This window comes from Ipomoea nil, unplaced genomic scaffold (assembly GCF_001879475.1).
Source record: "Ipomoea nil cultivar Tokyo-kokei standard unplaced genomic scaffold, Asagao_1.1 scaffold3199, whole genome shotgun sequence".
Taxonomy (NCBI): domain Eukaryota; kingdom Viridiplantae; phylum Streptophyta; class Magnoliopsida; order Solanales; family Convolvulaceae; genus Ipomoea; species Ipomoea nil.
The window spans coordinates 230,207-251,884 of NW_017619627.1; the positions used below are offsets into that span (position 1 = coordinate 230,207).

The window sequence follows — 21,678 nt, forward strand, 5'->3', positions numbered from 1 at the left end:
ATTCCCTTTCTCTAATCACCCTAAACAAAAAGGCTAAATCACTTTCTATTTCCATCATATGATATCAATTCACACACGTGTCCCCCTAGAAGATTTACTTGGCTTGTAAATCGAGTTTAATCAATAGTTTTACTTTTACATCAATCAACAACCCACTAAAAAAGACAGTAACTTTTACACAATCGTCAAAATTCCTGTATCACTATTGCTATGGCTGTTGTTAATAAAGAGCCTTCTCTGCTGTAATTCATTGAAATTTGTCCATTCACAAAAGAAGCTTTATTCAGAGCCACAACAGAAAATTTTCTTTTAATACTCTACTCTCAGAAGTCAGAAGGCAAGCCATGAAATATATTTGCAGAACTTACTTACATCACTTGGAGCCACCTGATATACTGTATTGTACTATTGAATAAGTAGTATTCATTCTATAGTCCATCTTAGAACTACATTTCACCTTTTTGGTATATAAGGGAACTTTTAAACAACTCTCAGGAGATACTTAAGCCTCCAGGCTCGAACAACCTGTAGTTTGTCTGTAGATCAAGCCTTTGAGCTCAAACTTTTAACCAGTCAAGTTGATTGAGGCTGAACCACAACCGACTTCAAGCCAGCTTCAAACTCCTCAGTATCAAAAACCTCCAAGTATAAAAGGCTGAACCCTGCTGAGAGTTTAGACACTAATTCTAAAAATAAGTCCTCTGGGCTCCATAAACTAAGTCCAAACTTGGAAGTATAGAAGCCCATTAAAGATTGTTCTTTCTTCTGCCTAGGATAATCCAAAATCTGAATCTGAACAGGATTAAGGAACCAAAACCAGATTTTTCCAACCAAAAATCCAAAACATAAAAAGCTCATACGATGTATAGTTCAGATATTCATCATAATATTCACTCAAAATAATTTATAGATAGATTTCAAATAGTAAGAGTTTCTCCTATACCTTTTACTACAATGTTTTTTGGCACAAAATGAAAAAGAAGCGGCGCCACTTTTTTTTTTCTTTTCCCAACCTAGTTGATATGACCAAAATTCTCTTTACTTTTTTCCTTTTGGGAAAGAGACAAGGTAGTAAAAGACATTTAAGAAAGTTACATTTTAATATATCTAGTAATACATCATGTTTAAAGCCCAACATTTTACGCTTTAACCTAGGCTAAGCCCAACTCAAACATTCAATGAATACCAATCCAACTTGGAACAAGCCAATCTGAAAAACACCCAACTTGAACAACCCAAACCATATTTCAGTTCAGATTTCAGGTGTCAAAATACAACATTTTGTTTGGATATCCAAAATATATATCATAATCAATCCAAACTGATGCCGCCTCAGACCTAGGGACTTTGTTGGATGTGTTGGAGTTGAACTTAAATCTTAATTTGCCCAGTCAACCCCATTTCAAGAATGACTATTTTGTAATATAACCTTTGTGAATCCAAAACCTCTTTGCAATTTGAAGCATAAGACCAAGCCAATTTATTGAGATCTTAGTTTAATCCATGTACCTATAATGCTACATACTACAGTCAGAAATTCTTTTGATTTTTCAATTCCCTTTGAGAAAACCAGAAGATAGTCCTTAGTGATGGTACCATGAATCCATGATAGAATACTATTCTTCCAATATACAATGTACATAGAGAATAAATATTTCTCTCAACAGCTTAGCATGAAAAGAAAGAACTGAGAGCTCCTTTTCCATCAGGGAAAAAATAATAATCGAATTATACCATATTTATATATCACCTGAATACAATGCTAAAGTGGAGGGTAATACCATGTATTCTGTAGTTTCTCATAACAGTGAAGATAACATCTAAAGTAATTCTTTTCCCAACGAAACAAAACTTACAATACAGTAACAAAAAATTTCCTACTGTTAGGGAACCTACCTCCTGCTTAATAGTTTTACTTATAAAGATGTGTATGGGTCACCAACAAAGAGAGGTAAGAAGCATACCATCCTCCAAAGAAGAGTCTGGTAAGTGATCTTCTACTTCATGTTTCTAGAAATCCAGCTGAGTATAATGGAAACTGGAAAGTGATGTTCCAGTAGGTAAGAGTGTTGCATTTGCAGCGGGCCTGATGAAAATGTTCACATGGACAAAGGTAACAACCTTACTCTCTTCCTTGCATTTGCCTGTCGCAAAATTCTCAGACGCACTGGAAGAGAGACACTGATACATAAAATGATAAGAGAAATCCAGTAATGCTTTGAGCGAAGGGTCAAGTATGATGATATTACAAAAACACAAAATAGAAGGGCCCAAACAATGGCCACAGCAACATCAGCCCTGCACAAGTAATAAGAAATTGGTATTAATTGAATATGAAGTGCCTAAATATAAATAATACGGAGTAGTTTTTAAAGGTCATACTAACTTCAGACTATGAACAAAAGCATATACCGGGAAATGAAAAAATTTCATGCACTATTATAACAAGGGGAATATAAAGTCCAAGGAGGTAGCATCTGATGCTGCCATAACAAGGCAGGCAGCACAATACAACAGAGCAGGCTTATCAATTCAGAAATGAAGAATTTCCACAAATACAATAGTGATTAAATAGGAACTCAAAATTATCAGAAAAACAGTTGGTTAAGGCAATAAAATGTAAATGTTGTAACAAGAATAACTAAGAAGGATGCTGAAAGATAAATAAAAAATAAAAAATAAAAAAAAATGTATGCATTCCTTTATAGTTTATAACACAAACAGAAAGCCATGATTCCCTGAATCAAGAGTACTCATTAACCTTGTTAACTAAGCACCAGAGTTATGAATCAAATTGTGCAAAGGCATGAGTAAACAGGAGGTAATTACAATACAACCTGATTCATTTACATTTTTCCACAATATAATCCCTCCAAGACCACTTCTAATCCCCAAATAACCTCATTACCGAGTACTGAACAATAATCATGCTTCATTCAAATCATATCCTTTACTTTTTAACCCTAATTCTGAATTCAGTATTCCTGAAATGTTCTGGAATTCCAGGTACCAATGCATTCAAAATGAACAAAAAAAGGCACCCTCATAGCCAAAACATTAATTTAATGTTTTAGCAAACACCAAATCAAAACAAAACAATATCAACAAAATCACTGCAGAATCTTCTCCTGGCAAATCATCATATACAAAATACATCCAAAGATACATAAAAACCGCGCCATGTTACCCATATACCCAAATAAATAACTATGCTTCACATCAAGTATGCCTATAGAAAGAAATTTTCGTATGCATACATTGAGAGAGAAATACCATGTAGTGAGGAAAGGTTTAGGGGAGAAGATAGCAAGAGCAGGGCACTTGTGCTGAGATCGGATCTGGTAATCTCTGAGTTGCTCAACGAGTTTAGACTGAGTTATCATGATCCCGCCCACCGGAGATGGTTTTCTGGTATCTCCGACCTAACGATTGAATTGAACCGAGATTCGCAACATTCTGCTGATTAGCTACTACTTTATTTAGGGGTGTATATGTAGTTTTAGAAACTAGAGGGGTTCAAGTGTTGTTATTGAAAATCTTGAGGACTACAACTGAAACTATCCCAAAAATAAATGCGAGTATAAATCAACACTTTGGCATCACGTTTGGTTCACGGAATGAATTTTGAGGTAATAGGAATATTATTCCATAAGGAATGGAATATGCAATGAATAGAATAGGAATTATATTCTATTGTTTAGTTCGCGGAAGGAATAGACTTTAGGATTACATTACAGTGTTTGGTTGATTTAAGGAATAGAAATGAAATATGTTTTAAAAGATATAAATACCCTTATAAAATATGTGGTGGTGGCGATGGTGGTGGTGGTGGCGATGGTGGTGGCGGCGGCGGCGGCGGCGGTGGTGGTGGCGGCGGCGGCGGATGTGGCGGTGGTGGGCGATGGCTGTGTTGCTGTTGGGGTGGTGGTGCTGGTGGCGGCGACGATGATAGCGATGGCGGTGGTGATGGTGGTGGCGGTGGTAGGGTGGAGGTGCTGGTGGTGGTAGCGGCGGTGGCGACGACGGAGCCAGTGGCGATGGTGGTGGTGGTGGCGGTGGCGGTGGTGAAATTGGAAATAAATTTAATTGGGGGATAAAATAGGAAATAGAAACTTTAGGCTATTCCCGAGAACTCAGGAATAGCCTAATACCAGGGGCCCCCCAGAAATCTCTATTCCTCTTACAAGGGGAATAGGTCATTCCCGGGAACAATGTTCCTGGGAATACAAGGGGTTACCAAACAGAGGAATAGGTCTATTACTAGGAATGCTATGTCATTCCAGGCCTATTCCGTGAACCAAACAGCCCATCAGAGTTTTTTATTGGGAGGAGGGAATTATGAAAAAAAATAAAATAAAATGAAATTTTAAATTATGGTAGGCATTAATATAGTGATTGAGAATTGAAAGGGATGAAGTGAATAAATACTAAAATGTTTTTATATAATAATAATATAATAAGAAAAATAAGGTTCAAATTGACCACTGAACCTAACCTAAAAATGCAAGTAGGCCACTGAATAAAAAAAAAAAAGTGTAATTAGGTCACTGAACACTCTAATCAAACCATGGAATTGCAATTCCATGGAGTTCGGTAGGAATGGAATTACAATTCCATCTTACCAAACACTCCATTTTTTTACGATAGAAACACGCAGTTACTATATGAAGATGTGTATTGGGTAAATATTGTTTCTCTAGGCGCTAAATTACACAATAGAGGTAAACCTCACTATGAAGCACATTTTCTTTACTGCATGGTTATAACAAGGAAAATACTACTTCCACTCTTCCTTACAAAATTTTGATGTTGACATTTTCTTTGAGAACTACTAGATGACGATAACTATCATCAATTGCCACGTCAATGAGTAAAAGTGAGAGAGTAGAAATACTTTCCAAAAGGTTGAACCCCAACCCTAAAGGTCTCCCACACCCCGGCTCGACAGAGCATCTGGGAGGATGTAAATCATGGTAACTCAACTAAACATGAATCATAGAGGCTAGACCTTTGCTTACTGCGCACAAAGAGCTCTCCTCACTTTGAGATGTTGCTCCCACACTACCGCTGAGAGAATAGAAATAAAAAGTACATGTGGTTGAACTCTTATAACAATTTAGTAAATTACATTTTTAAAAAACTTTATATTTTGTAATCTTAATCCCCTAAGCTAGTTTCTAATTTTTATTGTCACTTTTAAAAAATATATTTGGTGCATTCACTCCAAATGGCAGATTTCATTGGCTTGATCATCCGCCAAAATTATTGATTTTATTTTAATTTTTTAAATACTATATTTGTACTATTTTATGTGTATATATAATTCAATTAATGGGGTTTAATTGAAATTATTTACTATTCAATTTTTCATAATATTTTTTTAAACTTAGGTGATCCCAGTTCGAATCCCTACACTGCTGCTTCCCGTCATGACCTTTAAGTCAAGCGATGAACTCAACTATGTTAAGTTCCGGGAGACAATTTTTCATACTATTAAGTTTAGTATTAGTATATAAATTTTATATGTTTATAAATTATATTAAAAGTAATATTAAATACAAATAATTAATTTAAAACTAATAAAGAAAACAATCAAAACAGATGTAATTGATTCCATCAATAAATAATAAATACGATAAATAAAATGTGTTAGAGATGAGTATTTTATTATATTTTTAGCCTCACTTTTGTCAGCTTGAGCTTTCAAGCCAAGCAAACACCCTAAAGTTTTAAACCCTTAAAAAAAAATCATGTCATCTTGAAGGGGAGAAAATTGCAGAGATAGATCCAGTCTAACCCACAATGCAACTTTGGTCCGAAAGATAGATTAGTGGTTTAGTCAAATAGATTGGTCCAATCAAAACTAGCCTACGAAGAATTATTATTGTCAATTTGGTTGTTGAAAAAATTATTATTATCAAATTAGCCATTGTTGAAATTTTTAGTATAAAATGGCATGAAAGGTGATTATTTTGTGGTATAAATATATGTAAGGTATATTTTTTATTTGGGTCGGGTCAAAGTGGATTCGGGTTCTTCGTAGTGAAACGAAGAAATTTATATATTGTATGCTCAAAACAGATAATGAGTGAATGAGAAATTGATTCTCAAAGTAGACTCATTTGAGTTTGGAAAATGAAAGGGGAAGGCTTTGTAAAAGCACTTGTCCCACATTGGTTTGGGAAGTGAGTTTGCACCACTATATATACAAGAGTATTTTTTTTTTGGAAGAATACAAGAGCCTTTTTAATATATATTGAATTCTATAGTATAGAGGTTTACCCAGTGACGGAACCATAAAAATATTCATATAAATTTGATATTAAAATGTGACTGCGTAAAGCCATATCGAAGGAGCCAAAAAAACTGTAAAACTATATTGACAACCAAAAGATTCAAACCCTTGACCTTTATTATAACCAAATATATGCTTAACCAACTAATATAACTCATTTCTTATTGACAATCAACAATTTTTTTATACTAATACTCAAACATATACTATATATACATATATACATACAAAGATTATATATGGGGTGGGGATGGAGTGAGGTGGGCAGCTGACCCCCTGCCCCCTTTTGGCTCCGTCCATGGGCTTACCACACTCCAAAAATGAACTAAAAAAACACCAAAAGACTTGTGATTTTTATGTTTTGACCAGTTTCATGTGAAAATTGTTTTGTACGGAGTATCTATTTAATTTTCACATCAAATTTATATTTTATTTTAAATTTCATGTTCAGTCATCAATCGTTATACCGTGCACCAGGGCGCACATAGCAATGTGCGTCCCGTGCCTCCCAAAACGACGTCATTTTTGTGCATTGTTAAAATAATCTCTGTTTCGAATACACATAAAATCATAATAGATCGAATACACAGAAACTCATAACTGAATACACATAATCTAACATGATACATCATACAACCTATGCCAACCTATTCAATGAGTGTATTTTTGTTGCCTAAGTCTGTGTGTACTGCTATTGAAAGGACTATGAATCGTTATTGGTGGGGTAATGGAACTGAAAATGGTATTGACTGGAGAGCATGGGATAAATTATGTGTCCCAAAGAAATATGGTGGTCTGGGTTTCAAGGATCTACGTGCCTTTAATCTAGCAATGTTGGGAAAGCAGTCATGACGTTTGCTAACTAAAACGGATTCACTTGTATCCCGTGTTTATAAAGCCAGGTATTACCCAAAGCGGCAAACCTGGGAAATAACCCTAGCTTTTGCTGGAGAAGTATTATGGCAGCCAAGGATTTAGTTTGTGGTGGTGTTAGACGGAGAATTGGGAATGGGGAAGCTACTTTGATCTGGGATCACCCGTGGCTCCAGGATGGGGATGACCCAATGATACAAACTGAAAAGCCACCTCAGTTGGCTGGAGCTAGGGTGGTGGGTTTAATTGACTAGGATACTGGAACATGGGACTAGGCAATTTTATCAGATATTTTTGACCCCATTGATATACCCGGATACTCAAAATACCTATTTCACCAGATTATGAGGATACTTGGTTTTGGCACGGGGATCCAAAAGGCTATTATTCAGTGAAAAATTGTTACAAGCTCATTGTTGGGAATTATGTGGATACAGGGAACAACTTTGGGAAATGGCCCGCTCTATGGAAGCTTAAAATCCCCCAAGTGGAGAACTTTTTTATGAAGAGCCTTAAATGATATTCTCCCCACCACAGAGAATTTGATTAAAAAGAGGGTAGAGATTGAGCCTACATGTGCTATGTGTGGTGTTGCGCAGGAAGATGTTATGCATGCTTTAGTATCTTGTGATTTTGCGAAGGCCAGGTGGAATGAATCCCGTCTACCAATCCCCACTATTATGACAAATATTTTTTACACATGGTTTGATGGGATATTAAATGTTTTGGACTCTAATGTAGTCATGTTCGCAGCTGCAATCTTATATCACATATGGAGAGCAAGAAACGATGCGGTCTAGAAAGCCTACCTACCGACACCGAGGAAACTAGTTGCGACTGCCGCGACAGCCGTGCACGCCTGGAGGCGGGTTCACCACGCTGGCAACCGAAATCCAGGACCAGCCGAGCCGGATGCGGCTTTTGTGCACCAGGCAACCGAAACGGGGCACCCTTATGCGCCACCATGTTTATGCTATGTGGACGCCGATTAATTCCCAACAACAAACAAGGCCTCGGTGGGTGCCGTCCTTCTAGACGAATCTGGAGCTTTTCTTGCAGCCTTCAATGCCGACCTCCCAAACTGTTTTCCCCCACTAATGGCTGAAGCATTTGCATGTAAGGAAGCCTTGTCCTGAATTCGGGATCGGGAGGAACGATCCTTCGTGTTACACACGGATTGCCAGACTCTACACCAATATTTATCATCTGTTACGGGCCTTCTTCGTTCGTACGCTGACTATGTCATTGATGGTTGTAGATCTCTTATGTCTTATTTCGATTACTGCTTAATTAATTTTGTCTCTAGATCGAATAATTTATTAGCTCATACATTAGCTACTTTAGCTTTTAGTCAGTCTACATCTATGTACTGGGAGAACATCCCACCTGACTCGATTTCAGCTTATCTCTAATATATGCCTAATTGGCCATTATTTCAAAAAAAAAAAAAAAAAAAAAAAAAAAACATGATACATAATACATAGAAACTCTTAACTGAATACACAGAAACTCTTAAATAAATACACAAAAACTCGTAAATGAATATACAGAAACTCTTAAATGAATGCACAGAAACTCTTAACTGGATACACATAAACTCTTAACTGAATACACATTAACTCTTAACTGAATACACAGAAACTCATAACTGAATACACATAAACTCATAACACAATACACAAACTTTTAACAAAGTAACGTCAGCAATTAAAACGCGTGCGTTTTGTGCCTTGGTGCACATTGTTATATGCGTCGTGGTGCACGATATAAATTGCCTTGAGTCATCCTTAATAAAACTAAAATATGTAGCTTAATAGTTACTCGAAAACAATACAATAATAATCAATTATTTTTGTTTTCCAAATAATTCATCCAAGAAAATATAAAATATATTTGTTGAGTAATTTTACTTCACCCTATAAAAAATCACTTCTTAATATTCATTGAGGTGCTATTATTTAAATTTCTTAAACATTTGAATATTGCATGCCCTCTTATTAAGGGTAAGATTAAATAAACACTCAAATTATTAACAAAAATGTAATTAAGTTATTGAATTAAAAAAAAAAAGTAAAAACTTTAACGGGAAACAAGCAATTTTTTATTTTTTTTTGTCTCTAGATTAAAAATGAACTTGTTTTTTTTTTTTCTTTTATTTATTTGAAAATTTTAAATGATGTCATGTAAATGTTACATGAATTGTCAAATCATTAATATTATTTTTCTAATCATTTGAAGATAAATTTTGACTCTATTTCACTTTCATTACCTTTTAATGGATAATATTATAATAATATCATGTAATGAATATTATATATTGATTTTAAATGTGAAAAATAACATTTTGGCCTTGTTTGGTAAAATAGTTACTTTATTAAGCTAATTTTGGCTTATTTGACTACTATTAGTTGTTTGACTTGGTTAAACAATCAGGTTTGATTAATTAGCTTTTTGTAATAGCTTATTGTTCCAAAACACTAACAAGGTGTTTGGTTGAAGGGAATTTAAATTCCCTTCTCACTTAATTCCCACCTAATTTCAAAGGCCACAAAATTCCCTTGTTTGGTTGAAAGGAATTGCAATTCCATGGAATTACAATTCCTCCATTTTCATGGAATTAAAATCCCATGTCCCCCTGCGATTTTAGGAAGAAAAAAAAGATAGTGATGAGTCAAAATTACCCCTTCCTTTTTAACCTAAAATTAATGCTTAACAACAAAGATGGACATTTTTGACTTTATACTACTTATTCCCTTTCAATTCCCATGTATACCAAACATTGGAATTGAAATTCCCAGTAATTCTATTCCTGTAAACCAAACACTGGAATTTAAATTCCCACTTTATTCCCAGTAATTCATCTCCCATGAAATTGCAATTCATTTCCCACGTAATTCCCCCTCTCCAACCAAACGCCCTGTAAAATTCAAAAAACTGTTCAAAATAGTTTTTTCGATCAGTTTTTTGAGAAAGTCATTTTGTATGTAATTAACTATCGGCTAACAGTTAATTTACCAAGCATCTTTATACAATTAACTAATGATATCAACTAGTCAAATTCACTAACCTAATTAGCGAACAGCTATCAGCTAACATTTATTTACCAAACACCCCTTTATATTTAATGTTGAGTCTCAAAATTAGATTAGCTCGATTCACCTCTTCTCCCAAAAGCTCGATTTACTTTTTTCATAGATTTGAATGCAGATTCATGGATTTAATATATAGTTTGACAAAACTGAAAATTTGTGATAAAAAAAAAAAAAAAAAAAAAAAAAAAAAAAGAGTAAATACCCAAAATGGTCCCTCGACTATAGCTAAATTCACAAATTGATCCTCCACTTTTAATTTCAACCAATTAAGTCCTTAACTTTGCAATTTTAACACAATTTGGTCTTTTGTCTATTTGACCGTTTGTTGACTGTGCTTTTTTTAGGATATATATGTAATTTCATGGTCCATCGTCGTTTTTTTAAGGTTCCGGTTGCATTTCTAGACCGCACTGTTACATTTGAATCCACTATCGGCGCTGCACCCCATGCCGGAGAGATTATAGCTTTTGATAGATAGATCGCCGAAGTCCCTGGAGTGGCTCTTCGAGAAAGCCGTGACTCCAAGAGATGTAGGCAAGCTGAATCGGCTCGGGATCCCCAAGCAGCAAGCGGAGAAACACTTCCCCCCTCCGAAACGGCGCTGTCACCTCCAAGAGCGTTCTCTAAGGTGAACCGGCTCGTGATCCCCAAGCAGCAAGCGGAGAAGCACTTCCCCCTCCGAAATAACGATGTCACCTCCAAGAGCGTTCTCTTGAGCTTTGCACGTGAAACTACATATATATCCTCAAAGATCGTGGTCAACAAACGGTCAAATAGATAGATGACCAAATCATGTCAAAATTGCAAAGTTAAAGACTTAATTGGTTGAAATTGAAAGTCGAGGACCAATTTGTGAATTTAGCTATAGTCGAGGGACCATTTTGGGTATTTACTCTAAAAAAATATATATATATTAGATATTGATTTTAAAAGTGGAAATAACATTTTATACTGTATTTGTTAGTCGTTTGTTACATCAAGCAATAAACATTTGTATATTACCCCATATTGAAAAGAGAAAAAAAAAATCATTTATTTGATGAATGAACCTTGGCAGTTGGCAGTAAGGCAGTGCTGTGGCTGAGCGCGGGTACTTCGGAGGAGTGGGATTGACGTAGAGGTTGTCGTTAGCGGTGGATCGCGGGAAGAGAGAAGAGAGAAATGGGAACGAGATCGGAAAATGAAAGAGAGCTCGAATGCCTCATCCCGGTGGCCGGCTCCGACTTAGATACTCCGCCTTCCGCCAAGTTTTCTGATTCCCCTGCTGCTTCTTCCTCTCACTCCGCCGGCAGGGAGGTTTGTCGTCTCTTCTCTATCTCTCACCACTCGATCAGGCGATGAATTGAGATGCAATGTGTGATTTCTTTCTTTCCTTTTGTTATCACTGAACAACGTGGAGCTTTAGCTTTCATGTTACGGATGTCGAGAATTTATCGATTTGAGTCGAAGAAGAACACGGAAACCACTACCTTGAAACGGCTTTTCATTTTAGATATTTTCATTCTCTGCAGGCATTTAGCAAAGTGATTCGTAGCTGGGCTTGGAAAAAATTTATGACTGGATGGTTAGTATTCTTCTGTTCTACTCATATACGTCATGATCTACTCTTCTCTCCTAGCTTCACTATCAAACCGATTGTTTAATTACATGGTAACTGATCGATGAGAATGTATGTCTCAATTTTGGAGTAATTTTGTGAGATCTGATGCTGTCTACGTGTTTCCATGATTCTGCATGGCATTCCCTGTTCAGTTGTTTGTCCAAATCAAAGGAGAATTTCAGGATAACCTATCAATTTAATCATGTAGAGCTGATGGATACTGGATATGCAGTTAATATTCATAGGATTTCAGTTTCATGATCAAAGCAGTCAATTTCACTATCTTTCTCAAAAGAATTATTGGTGACTTACTGATTATGGACCATACTATCATGGATTTTCATCTGATACACAACATGAATGTTCATTCAAATTCTAATGATCTTAACTTTGTGAATGCTTGATAAATTGCGAAAATTGGCTCTTTAACTTGTAGTCCTAACTTTGTGCATTCACAAAAGCACCATTTTCATGTGTATGTTTTCTTTACTTTCTATTGCACCATTAGACTATATCTTCATAAATAGTGAATAATTTTCCATCATGGTCATACTATGCCTTTGTTAATAATGATTTCACGTGGTATACTCGGTACTACTTTACATCATTTTCGAAAAGTACCTTTTGGGACTTTGGCTCTCTCCACAAGTGATAGGCTTCTAACATTGTTTTGCAGTGTCATCTTGTTTCCCATAGCCATAACCTTCTACATCACATGGTGGTTCATTTATTTTGTGGATAGCTTCTTCTCTCCAATCTACACTCACCTGGGAATCAATGTGTTCGGTTAGTATAAAGCTTCATTTGTACATGTTTATGTGGTGTTTAATTGTTGTTCAGTATGGGACTCTTAATATTTAACTTCATACCTTTTAGTATTCTTGAGAAACATTGCAATAGATCAGTTTGACTGGTATGAAGTTCCAATCTAGTTCATCTCATAAAATGCTCAATATTCAATACCAGTATGTGCACACACGAGAACTTTAGGAACAGAGGATCGTATTGATTTTTGCTAAGGAAAGGCACTGCATAATGATGAGTTATGCATACGTTTGCTGAATACACTGTTAAAGGCATGTAATTTTTCCAGGACGGACAATGTTATACATGTGTTTGTTGGGTCAAGCTGATTAGCTGAATCTTTTCATTGTTTTCAATGCGAAATATTGCCATACACTGTCATTACTTTGGAAAGAACAAGTTTATACATCTAACATTTGTAGCATTTCACAGGTCTTGGATTCGTGACATCCATCAGTTTCATCTTTTTGGTTGGGGTGTTTATGTCCTCATGGTTAGGTACCTCTCTTCTTGGAATAGGAGAATGGATGATTAAAAAGATGCCACTCGTCAGTTACGTTTACTCTGCTTCAAAACAAATCAGTGGAGCAATATCACCAGGTAAAACCTATGAATTTCCATTAACTCATGTGTTTAGTAGATTAAACGCTGGACATCACTTGTCCAGATCAGAATACAAATGCCTTCAAAGAAGTGGCTATAATAAAGCACCCCCGAGTTGGAGAATATGCATTAGGCTTCATCACATCAACTTTGATGCTACAGAAGAGTTCAGGAGCAGAGGAACTTTGCTGCGTTTATGTCCCAACTAATCACCTTTACCTTGGTGATATCTTCCTTGTCAATTCCAACAACATCATGAGGCCTAATCTCTCTGTACGGGAAGCAATAGGTAAACGGCTAAGATCAAAGCTCATAGTCATTACAATTTACATGCAAATATGCTCATAATTTATGTTCTCTAATGATGCTAATCTGTTTGAGTTCCTAAATATTGCAGAGATTGTCATCTCAGGGGGCTTGTCTATCCCAAAGGTCTTGACTATAGTGGATCTGCAATATATGCTATCAAGCAGAGTCGGGAAATTCTCAATTCCTGAAGTTTAATGATTTGGGAAATATAAACATTGATATCAAATACATGAAGCTACCCCATTTCACAGAGGGCAAGGTACCTTGATTGCTTATATTCAAACAGAGACTCAGTTACTAGTATTCTTAGCTCCTGACTTCTTCTTTTTTTTCCCTTCAGGAGTTGTGAACAAGGTGCCTGGAATCCTTTAGTTATTTTTTGGTTTGGTTAGTCAATTTCCAGTCATGATAGTCATATTGGTTCTAAAAGTTATTAGGAAATTGAGCACGATACTGTAATTGATTAATTGTACATCATAGCTGACCTACGATAAAGAATGAAACAATTCTCTTCGAGAGGCTTCCTTGGCATTCTGAACTCATCTGATTGAAAAATTACTCTTAGTAGTGTCTTATTTAAAGCACAGAAGGCTACTCAAATAACATTGAAATTCCTGCACTTTGTGTACACTCTTTACCAACTTGGAAACTAATTTCATTTCGTGTGTGCGCGTAATGCGCATTATAACTATAACTCCGTAATTCTCTATAAAGGTCGACTGACAGCAGCACTCCTCCCTATGTGGGTGGTTGGTGACGAGTGACGACAGCAGAAGCAAAAAAAAAAAATCACTTATCGTACTGATTCAAATACCATGTTACAAAAGTAAAGGGAGACTTTCTAAATATGATGTGTTAAGTTGTCTTGTAAAAAAGAGAATACAAAACCCTATAAATCATTTATCGTACTAGTTCAGATACCATGTTACAAAAATAAGGAGAGGATTTCTAAAAGAAAGAAAGAACACACACGCACACCTGACCTGACCGAACACAAGAAGTTTTAAAAATCAGCAGATTGATATTGAAAAGAAATAATAAAGTTTTTAAACACATCCAAAATTGGTGAGCAATCATCAAAGCACAAACCAGTAAACCTCCATGGGGTCCTAAGAACAGGAAATAACACAAATGAAAACCAAGTCTATTTCATGATTAACAACTTCCTTAAGCTTGCTTGGGCCATTAATCACATTCCGCAAACATCAACAGCAGCAATATTCACTGCAAATATCATTTTGACAAGTCTACATAATTAGTACTTGTATTCACCAGAGAGACCCGAGTGGTGATAATCACGATCCCTTTGTGATGATTCAGAGGTTGCGTGGTCATAAACATAATTATCCTACTCCGTTTGATCATATCAAACATTATCACGGTCAGTCTTTATAGCTCTCATCATATCCCTGCCCATCTGGATTATCATACTCACCATGATCTTTATGATGATCATAATAGTCATAATGTCCATGGTCGTGCTCCCCTTTTGAATGTTTATGTCCATGATTAGACTGTTCATACCATACCTGGTCTTCCTCGGTCTCTCCATGATCATACTTTCTGTCCCTTTCATCATGCCTGTCCCGCTCGTGATCATAGTCTCTATCATGATAATAACTATGCTCATGATCGTAGTCATAGTCCCTATCGCGAGAATAGCCATGCTCGTGCTCATCAACATCATAGTCCCTACTTCTACCTCTATCCTTCTCGCGATTATGATCGCGGTCTCTCCCACGATCACGCTCCCTACCATGGTTACGCCCTCGCGTTCGATCACGTTCTTTATCACGATCACGCCCATGGTCTCTCTCATAATCCCTGTTTCTATCACGATCCTTGTGTCTCTCATCCCTATAATCACGATCCCTTGGCCTTTCATGAGATCGCTCACGAGACTTCTCTTGTTCTCTTTCCCTATCCCTTCCCCTCTCACGGGACTTCTCCCTATCCATCAAATGTTGTATTGTTGTCAGTCAAGCACATTTTATTCCTTTGAAAAGTTGGTCAACACATTTAAGATACTACCACCACCACCACCACTCCCTCCCCTCAACCCAAAAAAAAAAAACAACAACAACAACAATAGTAGTATTAGTATAGTTAAAAACAAAATAGGCAAATGAACTGAGATGTACCGGTCTCTGTCATCTCGTATCCTTGGCTCCTCAGACTGAGCTTTTCCTCCTGACTGCACTAGGTCTCTGAACAATTGATAAGCAGAAACCTTAATTGTAATTATGTATTTTGAAACAGTTCAGACTGCAAAGTGATTTAACTTTGTTCTTTTACTTGGATTGTATTAAGATGATTAGCTTACCAGAAGGATTTATGGGAAGAAAAGATGTTGAAATCCAGAAATTAACTCTTTGTTAAAGGCTAACTAATTGAATAAAAATAACCATTTAAGTTAGAAGACACATGCAATTCAGTTCAGTTCTCACATTAAAATGGACATCAAACTTAAACCTGATTGGTAGGAAATAAAAATGAAAAAAAAAAAGGGGTTTAGATTATGTTTTGCCTACCAAAGGGAGAAAAATGGTAAAATGGCTTAAGATTATGCTGATCATCAAAGGGGAGACAACGCATTTACCAAGAAAAAAAAGGATCTAGAATGTTATATTTTTTAGGAGCTAGATGTGTAGCAAAGGTACTGGCATATGTTGTAACCACTAACAAAACTAATTAACCACCCAGCCCCACCCACCCAAATAGAATACCTCTGATTAAGATCTTCATTTCCAACCCTTGTTGTTCCAAGTCCACCACCTAGGCGACGGGGTCGCCAATTTGGGACAGTTCTACCCCGTTCAACATCAACAACCACCCTTCTATTATCAATCTTCTTTCCATCTGCTTGTTTATATGCAGCTGAAAACGCATGCATGCACACACTTAGAAAAATGTATGAGAGGGTATCAACAAAATGGAATGCCATCAAAGAATAAGATTGAAAAAAGAAACCTTTCATATCCCGAGTATGGACATACTCTATGAATGCGTACCCTCTAGGTTTATTATTAGTTTTGTCTGTAACTAGTCGAACCTGAAACACAAAAGGACTCAAAATAAGCCACTATTCACAAAAGAATAATGTATCTACTAGCCACTTAACGCAGTTAAGTTGGTTTTATTTCATGTCATTGAATATTAAATTGAGTAATTCCTATTGGCACGGCAGATGGGCACTATGCCTCCTTAGCCGTGCTCACCTTTGAACCATAGAGCTCCCTGGCAAGATGCATCACCATCACTGGTACAGTACCACAAAAACTGTCGCCAATTTATAGTTGTCAAACATTCTAACTTCCCCTTACCAGAGATTTTTGGGAAGTGGGAACAGGTAAAGTATTATGTACTCCGTATAATATATAGTACATAAAATACAGGGCTCATGAACAGCCATTAAATACAAAAACAAATCTTGGTGGCAGATACAGCACATATAAAAAGTTAAAAAGGAGAGAGAGAGACAACACTGCATTTACTTCAATTCACTGTTTACCATTTCTCCAGTTTTCCATTCTCCATTCTCTATTTTCCAGATGTACAACGTATTTTCTATTTCCAGTTTTCCATCTCTCCAAAAAATGGAGAATTTCTCCTGTTAGTAAACACATACTCCCTAAATATTTCACCCCTTACCCAGTGCAGAAAAACCATGTCTTGATTGTTGAATCATAAGGGCCAAAGGGCCACATGCACCACTGCTCTGCTCAACTTTATATTTTCAGCTTATGTTTTGCAGAATGAAGCACGGGCCTTGGGATTGAAATGGTTCCATTTTGATAAGAATGAAAGAAGACACCTTAAACAACAATCTCATCATTTCCAAGAATATTTCATTCAGAGCAGCACCTACTAACTAATGGAGTCTAAGACAACATTTAAAGCCCATACCGATTACCGACGCAGGTGTAGGAGAAGAAATTAAAACTGCAAAATGTGGGATGTACCTGAGAATAATGCATTTGACCTAGGATAAAGTCTTTTGGAATCAAGAAGAAAGAAAAAAGAAATCCAAACTTTACCCTGCCAACCTCAATATTGCGAGAGAAGGGATTGCTAACAATTCCATTTGCTTAATTTTCCAAGTGCATGACCAAAAAAGGTGCTAGCATTTTAATACGAACAGTTCACAACATATATTATGGTACAGATAAATGACAATCACTCAATTGTAATTGAAAAAAAAAATAAAATAAAAATAATAATAATAAAAAATAGAAGACAACCAATATTGACATAAAAAGGCAACAACACAAATAAACAACCTGTTTATAGATAAAGATTTGAAGTTCTCATAAAGATCTTCCATCCTAAATATGAAAGAAACAGATTTGACTATAATTTATTATAATTTTTTTTTTAAAAAGTTTGATAAATTAGTCAAAGTACATTTTTATATCTAGCTTCTAGCTTAAGTATGATTAATAAGGTTTGGAAAAAACATGATGATAGATTCTAGAGAAATTAGAATATAGGACACATGAAGAAGTGGGATGGGAGTACTAAAATAGGAACATTGCATAAAATTTATGGAACAGCAATGCAATCCCACCATAAAACTTCACCTTACCGACCCAATGTCAGAAACTTGAGCCCCACATTGGGTGCCCCTTAATACCTACCCTCTTGATAGGACCATAAGCCTCAAATTCTCTTTTGATTTTGTTTTCAGTCGTCTCATAGTTCTGAAAACGAAAACAAAAACAACACAATCAAAAAAGTCCTACAATATATAAACAGACTGTGGCTTAAATTGAACTTAATAAACATGTAATAAGCTCTACTCACAAGTCTAGCTACAAAAAGTGTCTTGTATGGATCTCCAGTAGCATTGGGGTCATTATTTGGATCATCTGCAGAATTGTAGCATGAGAACATTGAGCGTTATTCCAATAGACCTATGTATATAAACAGAGTCATGACTCGTGCGTGCATCTTAGAATAGAAGACAAAAAGTGCTTGTATACATTTCTCAAGCTCTTCAGCAACCTTTTTTGCACCCTCTTCCAGTCGTATCTTGTGGACCCTAGCTCTTCTTTGTGCCTAGATTTCACAAAAAGAGATGCAACCATATATAACAGAAAAAACAAATAGACAAATTATGCCTCTGCTTAGAGGCAAATCTATGCCCCATTAGATTAACTACCATTCACATGCGTCAATAAATAGACAATGTAATCAAAATGTCAAGCAGCTTCTACTACAGAACTAGAAGTAGAAACGGCATCTTCCAGACAGCAAAATTGTTCAGACATGTCAAGGAAAACAAAGATTGATCAAAAAGCATACTAAAAATCAGGGAAATGAAAACTACTAAAGGGCAAAGATGAATCAAGAGGAAGATAAATAACAGAGTAGACAGTAATAGGTAATACAATTAAGAGAGATTATGAATTAATATTTTGACTAATGTTTGAGTGTGTTGGAGGTGGGGAAAAGCCTTAGACAAGCAAATGTTATCTTTCAGAAAAAGCTATGTACGGAAATAGTAGCCTTAAAGACCTTGGAAAATCAATCAATATTAAGATCAGCCAAGGAATTTTTCCCCTTGCAAAACCATTAAAATGTAATAGGTTAAGTAAAAAATAAAATAAAATAAAATAAAAATCACCATAACAAAATATGAACTATTGAACTTAAAATCAACATGAAAGAAATAATTAATCAATGATGTCTATTGTCTAACCATTTAAAAACATCTGATATAGTGTTTTCCTTGAAAGAAAATCTTACCCGAGTTTCAACCTCCTCGATAGGTGGAGCATATTCTGGATCACCAGGCTCAGCCAAATTACTAACAAATTGTGCCATACCTAAACAGCAAAAGTAATAGCTCAGTAACTTTAAATGAACCAAAAGATGCAAACAAACTCATATCTCAATAGTAAATAGATAGAAACCTGTATATGGAAGGCATTTTCTCTTCTCAGGAGGTGGTTTAAATTCCAAAGGCGGGCGAGGCTCAAACAGCTTTAGCAGATTAGCTGTCAAACCAGTCGGGTGACTTTGACCAATCTGTATTAGGAAAAAATAAATAAATAAATAAACCAAAAAGAGAGTGGAAGACTATTACTTAATAGTGGCTATCACTAAAGCAGTAAATCAAAAAGGAAATCTTAACGTGCACCAAGCACATACTTTCTGTCACTATAAACAAGATTAAATCAACCAAACAGTTTAGCTATTAAGTTAGGTACGAAATAGAAACAAGAACTCGACAAAACAGGTTAGATACAAGTTGAGCATTCACCTTTCACAAGGAAAAAGAATCATATGAATCAGAACACAAATCTCTTCCTCACCATTTCCCAACAACTAAAATTTTCAGTTGAAAACAAGTGGCAAATTTTCAGTTGAAAATACATACTAAATATTAATATTTGAGATCCTAGAACATGATAACTCATTACTGAACTATAGAAGCCAGTATATAAAATTCAAACCGTACCATTAATGGATCCATATCAATGTAATTGTGTAAATGGCCCAGTTCCAGGTCCTAATCACTAAAATATATCACACAAATCTATAGCCAAAACAATCCAATGCTAACTCAAGTGAAACACAAATCCAGCTAAGCTGAAATGAGATAGAACTTAGGCTTCTGACGCGTTATAGCCAAACTACAACTATATATACTAAACTAACTTCCCATAGAGCATAAGATTATAAGTTCACCAAAAATATATATACCAGAAGTTCCAGAAAAGGGGAACCATAAATTATAGCTTACCAGCTTGAGTTGCACGATATTGACGCGGTTCTGGGCCTTGGTCCTGGCCTGAACGGCGGCGCTGTTGTTGTTACGCATGAAGGCATCGTTGTGGTCTCCCATCGTCGATTAAGCCTAGTGCCTCAAAAAGTATCGAATGCTCGCTCTTCGATTACACTGACGGGAAGGCGAAGATCACTTGCATCGATTAATTTCGAGAGATTCCCACCGTAAGTTTTCGCGAGGGCTAGTCGGCAAATGGAGAAATCAACACGGAAGAAGACGTTTTGGTTTTTTCTTCTTTTTACAATAATATTTTTAACGAGTAAATTCTATCAAGAGTATATTAATTTTTCAAAAGAGTTAATTCCAGCAATGGTCCTCCGACTATAGTGATTTTCCAAAATTAATCCCCGACTTTTAATTTGGACACTTTAGGTCCTTCGACTTTCAATTTCTTTCCAATTGAGGTCCTTTCGTTAAAATACGGTTCATTAGACTTTAAATGAAGGGGTAAACTCGTCCTTTCACCTGCCTATGTATTATTCTTCGTATTTCTCCCTTCGTATTTCGCTGTTATACCTTGTAAACATCTCATTAATAGAGGAACGCACACACGAGTAGTCAGCAAATGGGGAACGACGAGGAACATTTTAGGGTTTCAACTAAGATTATCTTCATATATATCGCGTATACAATGGAGAAATACTAAGAATAATACATAGGCAGGTGAAATGATGAGTTTACCCCTTCATTTAAAATTCAATTAACCGTATTCTGACGAAAGGACCTCAATTGGAAAGAAATTGAAAGTCAAGAGACCTAAAGTGTCCAAATTAAAAGTCAAGGACTAATTTTGGAAAATCAATATAGTCGGAGGACCATTGCTGGAATTAACTCTTTTTCAAAATTAGTCTTGACTTTTAATTTAGATATGTTATGTTTTTAACTTTTAATTTCTTTTCAATTGAGGTTCTTTTGTCATATTACAATAAATTAAATTTTGAAAGGATAAAGTAGTTATTTTATCTGCCTAATGTCGTATGTCTCCTTTGTATGTGCGACTTTGGACATCAGATTCACTTAATTGCTTAATCTCTAAATTCACTCGAAGAATAAAATTCCATTAGGGATTAAACAATTAAATGAATTTGATGTCCGAAGTCGCGTATACAAGGAAGAAATACGAAGAATTATGTATTAGGCAGATGAAAAGATTACTTTACCCTTTCATTTAAAGTTCATTTTATTGTAATCTGACGAAATGATCTCAATTGAAAAGAAATTGAAAATCAAGGGATGTAAAGTGTCCCCTTAAAAGTTGGGGACTAATTTTAGAAAATCAATATAGTTAGAGGACTATTACTGGAATTAA

At 35.8% G+C, this 21,678-nt stretch overlaps 3 protein-coding genes across 3 annotated transcripts; 1 reads left to right on the forward strand and 2 right to left on the reverse strand.

The window, feature by feature from the left end:
• Positions 1-1,674: 1,674 nt before the first annotated feature.
• On the reverse strand, positions 1,675-3,473 carry LOC109168398. The gene is made up of 2 exons (XM_019317410.1): positions 3,274-3,473; positions 1,675-2,298 (listed from the first exon to the last, which is right to left on the reverse strand). Exons 1-2 carry the CDS (start codon positions 3,381-3,383, stop codon positions 2,100-2,102), a joined length of 309 nt encoding a protein of 102 aa, XP_019172955.1. The 5' UTR covers positions 3,384-3,473; the 3' UTR covers positions 1,675-2,099.
• A 7,850-nt stretch (positions 3,474-11,323) lies between these two features.
• Positions 11,324-14,280, forward strand: LOC109168467 (protein LIKE COV 1-like). Its single transcript, XM_019317492.1, has 6 exons — positions 11,324-11,556; positions 11,772-11,824; positions 12,537-12,646; positions 13,097-13,264; positions 13,332-13,556; positions 13,665-14,280. The coding sequence occupies exons 1-6, from the start codon at positions 11,422-11,424 to the stop codon at positions 13,769-13,771; spliced, it is 798 nt and encodes a 265-aa protein (XP_019173037.1). The 5' UTR covers positions 11,324-11,421; the 3' UTR covers positions 13,772-14,280.
• Positions 14,281-14,575: 295 nt separating this feature from the next.
• LOC109168525 (U1 small nuclear ribonucleoprotein 70 kDa-like) lies at positions 14,576-20,617 on the reverse strand. Its single transcript, XM_019317573.1, has 10 exons — positions 20,325-20,617; positions 19,492-19,606; positions 19,325-19,404; positions 18,559-18,634; positions 18,380-18,444; positions 18,214-18,276; positions 16,547-16,628; positions 16,303-16,453; positions 15,718-15,783; positions 14,576-15,526 (listed from the first exon to the last, which is right to left on the reverse strand). Exons 1-10 carry the CDS (start codon positions 20,424-20,426, stop codon positions 14,959-14,961), a joined length of 1,368 nt encoding a protein of 455 aa, XP_019173118.1. The 5' UTR covers positions 20,427-20,617; the 3' UTR covers positions 14,576-14,958.
• Between the last annotated feature and the right edge of the window lie 1,061 nt (positions 20,618-21,678).